The 11,170-nt window shown below is 38.3% G+C and overlaps 1 protein-coding gene across 2 annotated transcripts in view; it reads right to left on the reverse strand.

The window, feature by feature from the left end:
* Positions 1-11,170, reverse strand: part of EXO1 (exonuclease 1) — a 39,614-nt gene that overhangs the window by 544 nt on the left and 27,900 nt on the right. For both annotated transcript variants that reach the window (XM_017532113.2, XM_017532115.2), the window contains 3 exons: positions 9,770-10,367; positions 8,179-8,280; positions 4,021-4,214 (listed from right to left, as the gene is read on the reverse strand). In XM_017532113.2, coding sequence (XP_017387602.1) covers positions 4,021-4,214; positions 8,179-8,280; positions 9,770-10,367 — 894 coding nt within the window. The remainder of the gene's footprint in view (positions 1-4,020; positions 4,215-8,178; positions 8,281-9,769; positions 10,368-11,170) is intronic.

Raw genomic sequence — 11,170 nt, forward strand, 5'->3', positions numbered from 1 at the left:
CGCGCCACCATGCCCAGCTAATTTTTTGTAGTTTTAGTAGAGACGGGGTTTCACCGTGTTGACCAGGATGGTCTCGATCTCTTAACCTCGTGATCCACCGCCTCGGCCTCCCAAAGTGCTGGGATTACAGGCTTGAGCCACCGCGCCCGGCGAGTCTCACTTCTTAATGCCTCTTCCTGCTTTCAAAATCACCATCAGTGTAAGTGCTAAGCCACCACTACCTGTATGAGCTAAGGCAGAGTGATTCCAATACTTTCTTTTCTCTTTAGTGGCCTCTCAAATCTGGTTAAGAAGCAATATAAGAAGCAGGAACAAATTTTTTTTTTTTTTTTTGGGACAAAGTCACGCTTTGTTGCCCAGGCTGGAGTGCATTGGTGCAATCTCCACCCACTGCAACCTCCACCTCCCAGGTTCAAGCAATTCTCTTACCTCAGCCTCCCAAGTAGCTGCGACTACAGGCACGCACCACCACACCCGTCTAATTTTTGTATTTTAAGTAGAGATGGGGTTTCACCATGCTGGCCAGGATGGTCTCAAACTCCTGACCTCAACTGATCTGGCTGCCTCAGCCTCTCAAAGTGCTGGGATTACAGGTGTGAGCCACCGTGCCCAGCCTAAGCCCTATCTTTTATTCCCCCCTCAGTTTTTTTTTTTTTTTTTCTTTTCTGTAAGGAAGCTATCTATAAAAATTAGTCCTGTTATGAAGATATTACAGGTAAGTCTACCCTGTCAACGAAACTTAAATACCAGTAAGTCTTATTTTCTAAGAGCCATTTAAGAATATTGTTGTACCCTTCATTTCTCTCTAGCAACAGTATTCAAAGATGTTCCATGACCCCTGGAGAGTCCCAAGACCCTTTCAGCAGGTTTCCAAGATCAAAACTTTCTTACAACATTCTGACTTTGTTTGTTCTTTCCACTATGCTGACATTTGTATGAATGTTCCTAAGGCAGAACTGAGTGAAACTGCTGACAGCTCAGCGTGATCAGGACGGTGGCAGGTACAAGTCATACCAGGAGTACTTATATTCTCCACCTCTGTGCACTTGCAGTTAAAAAAGTCTCAAAAATGTTCTTGATGGAAGCAGTAAAAATCACTAATTTTATTAAACCTCAATTTTATTTTTTATTTTTTTGAGACAGGGTCTCACTCTGTTGCACTCTGAGTGCAGTGGCGTCTTCTTGGCTCACTGCAACCTCCACCTCCCGGGCCCAAGCAGTTCTCCCACCTCAGCCTCCGGAGAAGCTGGGACTACAGGCCCACGCCACCACGCTTGGCCAATCCTTTGGTATACTTTTTAATATTCTGTGACAAAACGGAAAGCACAAACAAAACACTTCTATTGTATATGGAAGTAGTTTATCTCAAGCAAAAGCATGTGTGACACTAAGGTTATTCAAGATCTGTCTAAAATGAACAAAGAAGGGCCAGGTGCAGTGGCTCACATCTATAATCCTAGCACTTTGGGAGGCTGAGGCAGGTGGATCACTTGAAGTCAGGAGTTCGAGACCAGCCTGGCCATACGGTAAAACCCGGTCTCTACCAAAAATACAAAAAATAACTGAGTGTGGTAGCAGGTGCCAGTAATCCCAGCTACTTGGGAGGCTGACGCAGGTGAATCACTTGAACCCAGGGGGCAGAGGCTGCAGTGAGCTAAGATTGCGCCACTGCCCTCCAGCCTGGGTGACAGAGAGAGACTCTGTCTCAATATAAATAAACAAACAAACAAAATGAACAAAGAGAGCCTGTTACTTTAAAGAAAAACAACTAACAGTATTTGTTGCTAATGATAAAATTCAAGCTTCCAAGTGAAAATTAAAATTTTGGAAAACATATCTGCCACATAACAATTTTCCAATATTAAAGGCTTTGTTGACTGCAACTTTTTTCTTATATTGTATTCTAAAATATGTCAGTATTTGGAAGTACATCTCAATGAACCAATATCTTCCAAATGACCAAATCATGATGTTACATGTAAAAGATGCATTAGAAGTACACCAGCGTACGCCAGGCAAAGTGGTTCACACTTGAAATAAAAAATTAAACTGGGGGTGGTGGCACACGCCTATAGTCCCAGCATCTCAGGAGGCTGAGGCAGGAGGACTGCTTGAGCTCAGGTGGTCGAGGGTACAGTGAGCCATGGCTGTGCCATTCTAGCCTAGGCAACAGAAAAAAGGCACACCAGTGGACTGTAATATAACACAGAGTATAAAGAGTCAGTTAACACGGTTTCATATTCTACACTACAACTAACCTTAAGAAACTACAAGTCATTGAGTTTGGGTGTAACCACAAAGAAGAAAATTTACCATCATCTGAAAAGGCTTCAAAAGATCTGTTTTCCAACTACAAATATGTCTTTTCCCTTCATATAATCAACCAAAACACCCAATGATAACAGATCGAATGCAGAAGCAGATATAAGAATCTAGCTGAGTTCTATTAAACCAGACAATAAAGAGATTTGCAAAAACGTAAACCAGTGCTCTCTTCTTGCCAGAATTATTTTTTATTTGGCAAACTAGACAGTGAACATTTGCGAAATGAAATGTAAAACCATACCACTTTTCTCACTTTTTGAGGAGATTTGGAAAATATAGCTACTTATTTTTAAAATGTACTATTTTAAAAACTACTGACCAGGCGTGGTGGCTCACACCTGTAATCCCAGCACTTTGGGAGGCTGAGGTGGGTGGATCACCTGAGGACAGGAGTTCAAGACCAGCCTGGCCCAACATGGTGAAACCCCATCTCTTAAAAAAAAGAAAATGTACTAATCTATATTCATAGATAATAGGCTGATTGTTATTTTAAAATAAGTATTTTTAAATGTCTATTTCAATTTATATATTGGTATGATGGTTAAGTGTTGACAAATATAACCTACATAAACCAAAGTATTTTGGAGCCTTTAATGATTTTTAAGAGAATAAAGCATTCCTGAAAACAAAAGTTTGAAAACTGCTGTCATATGGTTTAATTCTAGACTTTACACCAAGTAAAATAAAATTGTCCAGTACTTACTTATTTACAAAGTGTTTGTCACTCATACCACCTCATCTAGGACAATACTTCTATTAGGTAAGGTTTAATCCTATCATTCTATATAATTAAAAGAAACTTGCATTAAACTTAGCACATTTCTTTTATTGAGAATGAGAAAATAACTATAAATAAGGTAATGCTACTCTGTGGCTAATTTTGTGATTAACAGAAGGAAGTATTATAGTTAACAAAAATTTAACTATATCAAGAATTAATTTTTTTTCTTGAGATAGTTTTGCTTTTGTTGCCCAGGCTGGAGTGCAATGGCATGATCTTGGCTCACAGCAACCTCCACCTCCCGGGTTCAAGTGATTCTCCTGCCTCAGCCTCTCAAGTAGCTGGGATTACAGGCATGCGCCACCATGCCTGGATAATTTTGTATTGCAAGTAGAGCCGGGGTTTCTCCATGTTGGTCAGGCTAGTCTTGAACTCCCAGCCTCAGGTTATCCACCTGCCTTGGCCTCCCAAAGTGCTGGGATTATAGGCGTGAGCCACCACACCCAGCAGATTAATTCTTTTAAAACAGTGCTAGCCACATATACTGCAAATCTGGCAAATTCATCATATAAACTCAGTGATTCTCCCCATTTTAGATGTGATAAATTAGAAAAGTATGATATAGCACAGTACTTCTACCTCTTATTTAAAATTTTACTCTCATTACAATCCTGAGAGATAAGAAAAGGAAGACAAGACACTTAAGGCCTAGAAAAGTAATTTGCTTAACATCAGAGAGACTCCAAAACCAGATCGAAAACTGGTTTTTTAGTTTGCCATCTTTTATGAAAAGAAGGTATAGAAATTGAAATTAAGTGTACAGAGTCAGCTAAAAGAAAGAGAGAAAAATAATTATTTTATAGTGAGAGAAACAAAAATGGACTCATGGAACCAGAAAGAGTTGGGAGAAAGGGATGGAAATTACAGAAAGTAATAGTTTATCTTGTTTGAGAATAAGAAAAAAGGCAACTCACTTTTTAAATCCAAAATTTTTCCAGAGCTCATTGAGTTTTATCTGTAATCCTGGCTTGTTCTCGGCGTTGTGATGCTTTCTCTTCTGGATGCTTGCTGGCTTCTTGCTCAGCCCACTGGCTCTGGCAGGTCCTAGAGGTTTGATCTTGGTTGTAGAAAGAGAGTCTGCAGAACTAGACTTATATAGCCCAGGAACCTGAAGATTAAACACCCATTTTAAGACCATTCTGTTAAAGCAGCTATTTTTAGTTAATTTCAAACTATTCTTTATAATGAGAACAAAAGAATAACTCATAAGCAATAGTAAAAATGTGCTATTTATAAACATCTATTACAGAAGTCATAAATTATTTTAACAGGCAATATGAAAACCTGGCATAAGATTTAAAAGTTCTCTCCTTTGAAAAAGAACAGAAAGCAAAATGAATCTGCCTCACTACCACCATTTCCAGAGGCAGCTGCTGCGCCCAGCTTCCTGTGTATCCACTGCATCATGCATGCACACACACACACACACACACACAGGTGCACACACACATGTGCGCATGCACACACACACACACACAGGCAGCTTGGTATACGTTGCTGTGCACTTCATTTTTCTCACTTAATATATCTTGATTCCACTTAATGATGTATCTTAGAGATTTTTTTCAGTTCACAGGAAATAGAATTTTCTTTTGAATAGGTTGTCTGTTCTTCCATTGTATATATATGCCATAACTTACTGAAACAAACCTCTAATGACATTTAGGCTGCTTCTACTAAGGGTTGATTTTTACCCTGTGGACAGAATGGAGACAATGAAGCTTTGCTGTTGTTCCTCAGGTAAGAATCAGGTATATTGAAAAAGGTTGACAAGATGAATCTGGCAGTGCGTGTATAATGAATGAAAAAGTTAAAATAAAATAAAGGTTCATACAGTAAAGATGAAGTCCTTAACTAGCTGTTGGTGATAAGGGAAGTGAGGGAGAAAAAAAGAAGACAAAGAAATAAATGTTAGAATTTGGAGAGGTAACAATGTTTGGTTATTTTTCTCTAACTGCTGTTGAAGAAGGATCAAAATTAAATACAATTTTATTTAACAGATGAAACCAAAAACATTCTGAGAAGAAATAGTTAGAGGTAAAAGACAAGAGTTTGGTTTTAGATATTAAAATGGGTATCAGGGTGTGCTCACCTGGAGAGTCACCAAAACAGAAGTGATAGTTAAATCTCTGACAATACAAATCTCAGAGTAATAATAATGTGATGGTTTACTATCTAGACAGAAGTCCTTTTGGGAAAGTACTTTCTACATCTCCAGTTCTATCCGTCAGTGTAAATAATTCTGCATGAATCTTTCCAGACTTCTTAATATGATGTTACAAACATGCAAATGTGTACATGAATTTTTAAAGTATTTAAACAAAAATACTATACATATTGTTAACATATTTTTACTTTTCACTAAGAATGTAAATATCTTTCCAAGTTAGTAGATATGACTACAAAAGCCTTCTTGCTCAAAAGTTTTAAAAATAATCTCATATTTATATATTTTATATTTATATCTTTAATATATTGGAATTTGCTATGGACTGAAGGTTGTCTCCCCTCCCCAGATTCATGTGTTGAAGTTCTAACCCCTAATGTGATGGCATTTGGAGGCGGGATCTTTGAGAGGTAATTAGATCACGAGAGTGGAGCCCTCGTGAATAAGACTAGTGCCCTAGGCCGGGCGCGGTGGCTCAAACCTGTAATCCCAGCACTTTGGGAGGCCGAGGCGGGTGGATCACGAGGTCAAGAGATCGAGACCAACCTGGTCAACACGGTGAAACCCCGTCTCTACTAAAAATACAAAAAATTAGCTGGGCATGGTGGCACGTGCCTGTAATCCCAGCTACTCAGGAGGCTAAGGCAGGAGAATTGCCTGAACCCAGGAGGCGGAGGTTGCGGTGAGCCGAGATCGCGCCATTGCACTCCAGCCTGGATAACAAGAGCGAAACTCCATCTCAAAAAAAAAAAAAAGACTAGTGCCCTTTTCAGAAGAGGCACAAAAGATGTATTCTGTCCCTCTGCCACGTAAGGACACAGCAAGAAGGTATCTGTCTGTAAACCAGAAATGGGCTCTCACCAGACACCAGATCTGCTGGTGCCTAGATCTTGGACTTCCCAATCTCTAGAACTGTGAGAAATAAATATTTACCATTTAAGCAAACCCAGTTTCTGGTATTCTGTTACAGCAACCCATATTGACTAAGGTAGAATTTAGATTTATTTATTTATTTTTTTTACATTTATTTATTTATTTATTTATTTATTTATTTTTTTAAGACGGGTTTCACCATGTTGGTCAGGCTGGTCTTGAACTCCTGACCTCAGGTGATCTGCCCGCCTTAGCCTCCAAAGTACTTGGATTACAGGCGTGAGCCACCACGCCCGGCCGGTAGAATTTAGATTCATACTGTGTGAGATGGACATCTTTCAGGTGGATAGGCAGGGCCATTTATTAAAAATTTTAAATGTTTTTATGCTACTAGAAACAGAATATATGCTCATGGTAGGAAAATATGAGAAAAAAGTTCACCTATATTTCTACCATGTAAGAGCTAAAACCAATGATTATTTAATAACTCACTCCCTTGTTATTTTGACTAATTCCAATTTTTCACTATTATAACCAACATAGTATTAAGCATTCTTGTATTTAAATGCTCAGCGTTTCCTTATGCTAAAGTTCTAAAATGCACTTACTGGTTTAAATTATTTGAACTCTTTCAAATTGCTTTCTAGAAATGGCAGACCAATTCTTACCTTTTTAAATATGTAATTATCTCACTATACTCTCATTAAAAAAATGAGTATAATTAAAAACATTTTTTAGAAATGTAAAGAGGCAAGAAACTATTTTATTATTTTAATTTGCACTACAGTATTTGATTACTAATGAGGTTAAACATATGGTTAAACATTAGGTTAAACTAATGAGGTTAAACATTTATCAATCAGGCTGGGCATGGTGGCTCACACCTGTAATCCCAGCACTTTGGGAGGCTGAGGCGGGTGGATCACAAGGTCAGGAGATCAAGACCATCCTGGCCAACATGGTGAAACCCCATCTCTACTAAAAATACAAAAAAAAAATTAGCTGGGCGTGGTGGTGTGCACCTGTAGTCCCAGCTACTCAGGAGGCTGAGCCAGGAAAATTGGTTGAACACGGGAGGCGGAGGTTGCAGTGAGCCGAGATTGCGCCACTGCACTCCAGCCTGGTGACAGTGAGACTCTGTCTCAAAAGAAAAAAACATATATTAATCAACCATTGTACTTTCCCTTTTGTGACCTGTTTATGACCTTTATCCATTTTTTGAGTTAGGAAATAGTGTTTTTACACTGATGAACAAGAACGCTTAATATATAAAATATGCTTTAATGTGTGCTTAATATATAAAATATGCTTTACTATGTAGTAACACAAATATTTATATATTTTGATTTAAAAAAACTAGCTTATGGATACACAGTTTCTAGAGGGCCTTTAGGCAGTATGTATCAATGTTAAATCACACATGCCTTGGGACCATAATACCACTCCATGGAATTCATCCTTACAAACTAATCAAGAATATATCCTCAAATATTTATCCACAAGATCTTGGTTGCAGTATTATTTGCTAGAGCAAAAAAATTTTAGGGAAAATGACAAAAATAAGGCGATTGGCCAAATCCATACAATTGCATATTGTAAAGTCATTACAAGTAATGACTAAAAGTACATGGAAAAGAACCTTTCATATACGCTGCAAGAGAATCAAGTTTCACAACTTGAACACCTACAGTCAAGCACAAACATGGTCCCAGGAAGTTTTAAAGTAGACATTTTAAAACTTTGTTTTAAAATGTTTTTTAAAATGTTTGTTTATTTATTTATATTTTTTTAAAGAGGGGGTTTCACTGTGTTGGTCAGGCTGGTCTTGAACTCCCGACCACAGGTGATCCACCCGCCTCAGCCTCCAAAGTGCTTGGATTATAGGTGTGAGCCACCACATCCAGCCGACATTTTTATATAAATGATACTACAGGCATTTTGATTTTTAATTCTGCTTGTACTTCTCATTTTCTAATAGTAAGCATACACTGCTTCTGAAATTTAAAAATAAAAAATTAAATAAATGTTTTACCTTGTTCCTTAGAAGGGTGTCTTTTTTTGAGAAATGAGATAAATGTAGCTTGGAAGTCTGGTCACCTTGACTGTCAAATAACTTAATACTACAATCAGATTCCTAGAGTCCCCAGGTCAAAAAAACAAAATAAAATTAGATTTTTACTATAGAATTTTTATGGCAACAAACCAATATTCAACAAAATGGAAAATAAGAACATGGGATAGAATTAATAAAAGAGAATGAATCTAATATGGAAAAGATGATGTTTGCCAATCTCATTGAAGAAGCTAGCAAGATGTTTCAGCTGGAGAGGTAAATTATATAAAATACATATTTAAAATTGAAGGTTTTTCTGAACTGTTAGAAGAGGATATCAAAATGCAGACTCAGATAAAACAAGAGTCTCCTACTGTAAAAATGTTGCGCTACACATATTTGACTAACAGTTTTCATCTTACTAGCTAAAAAAGTTGAACTGTTGGAGATCCGTCCCTTCTTTTAATCATGTAACATATTCAACTTTAAAGAAAAAAAAAGGCATCCACTTTCAAGTGGAGTAGTATTGTATTAAATGCACTTTACTTTTAGCAATGACTTTCAGATCGACCCTCTGCCCCCAATTCTATCAGTTACACTTTTCTATAGATGGAGAGTTCTCTTATAATATGCATTCCCAGGAAAATCAAATAAAAGAGGACAATGAGGCCAGGTGCGGTGGCTCACGTCTGTAATCCCAGCACTTTGGGAGGCCAAGGCAGGTAGATCACCTGAGGTCAGGAGTTTGAGACCAGCCTGGCCAACAACATGAGACCCCGTCTATACTAAAAATACAAAAATTAGCCAGGTGTGGTGGCACATGCCTGTCATCCCACCTACCTGGGAGGTTGAGGTGGGAGAATTGCTTGAACTTGGGAGGTGGAGGTTGCAGTGAGCCAAGATTATGCCACTGTACTCCAGCCTAGGCAATAGAGCAGACTCCATTTCAAAAAAACAACAAAAAAAAAGGCAATGAATGGAAATTCAGAAGAGTTTACATTTCTGCATTTTTCCAGAAGGTTTAATGTGGGATGTTCATACTTTTATCTTGGGATGCTACCCAGTATTACATACTTAAAAAACCCAATAGCAAAAAGCACTCCATTAACTTGTATTATACCTTACAGAAACTCTAATGCGTTGGCCAGGCTGGTCTCAACTGATCCACTCGGCTCAGGCTCCTACCACACCTGGCCCCTTATAAGGTCTTAAACGTTATCTGAATTCAAGAGTATATTAAGGATTTAAACAGCAAATTTATAATAACTTTTCATTTCACAAATTACCATTCTGCCTAGGTCTTAACTGTGGCACACCTTGAGCTACCCATCAATGGAACACACAGTGATTCAGGAAATACACAGAATTAAATATATCGGAGATCAAAATGTGAAAGATACCAAGAAGATACCTTAAATGAATAAAATGTGAACTTTCTGCATAGAATTTAGATGAAAAATTAATATAGCTAGCAATTTACATGTAGGAAAAATTTCCTCAATTGTTTGAGTAACACCCCATTTTCTTTTACATATAAACTTGAAAACAAAGCCTTCGCCATTTGACTTACCTCTGAATCAGAGTCCTTACTAGAGGACTGAGAAAGCTTTGATGTGTTTGAACTCTGCAGTGATAATTCTCCACTTTGCTGGGACTGTGAAGAACATGCCCCTTCTCGTGAGGGATGGGACTCATCATCACTGGACTCATCGCTCTTTAACTGAGGCACGTCAGACATATTATTCTCAGGCAGAGGGGTGGGGGAGTTGCTCTTTCTTCGAAACTGCTGCAGTGCTGTGCTCAGAGAGGGGCTCGGTGTTCTTGAAAAATCTCCAAGACCTCCAGTCCAACTAAAACAACTTCTTAGTGTTCCCAAAGTGGGTGGTGAAATGGTCCTTGTGAATCTGCTGCTCTTAAAAGAGGGTGACTCTTCATCTGTAAGCACTGTTGCCTTGTCTGGAATATGATCACTCGGAATACGATCACTTGGAATGTCATCACTTGAATTGTGTGTTACATTTGTGTCAGTCTGCCTCTTGCCTTCCTGGTCTCGATAATCTGATTCATGCAGACTGTTTTCTTTATCTGTGACAGCAGTTTCATCCAGAGGCAGGCTGCTTACTTTGTCTGATACACAGTCAATAGAATCTGGAGAACTGCAAAAAAACCTAACAGAAAAACAGCAACAGAAAGAATAAATAAGTATAAGTATTTTAGAGTTTTCTCAAAGGGGTATCAAGATTCAAAATAGAACAGCTTCTTTTTGAAAAAAGCCTCATAAATACATAATTTCATACAGGCATAAAAATTTTAGTCAAAATTTAAATTTTGATTACGCCAACATTCACACATTTAAAAATTTCTTTATACAATGAATTTTTAGACAGGAGTCTCTAAACGCAGTCATCTATATACACATGTATTTGGAACTTCTGTACTTTATACCTAATCATCATACAGGTAGGTGTTCTTTCCCTAAATTTTTAAACTCCCAAATAGAAGATAAACTCCTTGCGAGCAGGTACTTCCCACGTCTTTGTATTTTCCACAGTACCTAGCATGGGGCTAAAACATGGCTGATGGTCAAACACATGAACAGATATGGAAATACGTAACCAAAACGACAATTTACAACTATTCACTCATATTTTGTAGGAAGCAAAATTAATTAGCCATTTAGGGCTGGGTGTGGTGGATCATGCCTGTAATCCCAGCTCTTTGGGAGGCTGAGGTGGGTGGATCACCTGAGGTTGGTAGTTTGAGACCAGACTGACCAACATGGAGAAACCCTATCTCTACTAAAAAACAAATACAAAATTAGCCAGGTGTGGTGGCACATGCCTGTAATCCCAGCTACCTGGGAGGCTGAGGCAGGAGAATTGCTTGAACCTGGGAGGCGGAGGTTGCAGTGAGCCTAGATCGTGTCATTGCACTCCAGCCTGGGCAACAAGAGCTAAACTCCATCTCAAAA

The sequence above is a fragment of the Cebus imitator genome, unplaced genomic scaffold (assembly GCF_001604975.1).
Source record: "Cebus imitator isolate Cc_AM_T3 unplaced genomic scaffold, Cebus_imitator-1.0 Scaffold75, whole genome shotgun sequence".
Classification (NCBI taxonomy): domain Eukaryota; kingdom Metazoa; phylum Chordata; class Mammalia; order Primates; family Cebidae; genus Cebus; species Cebus imitator.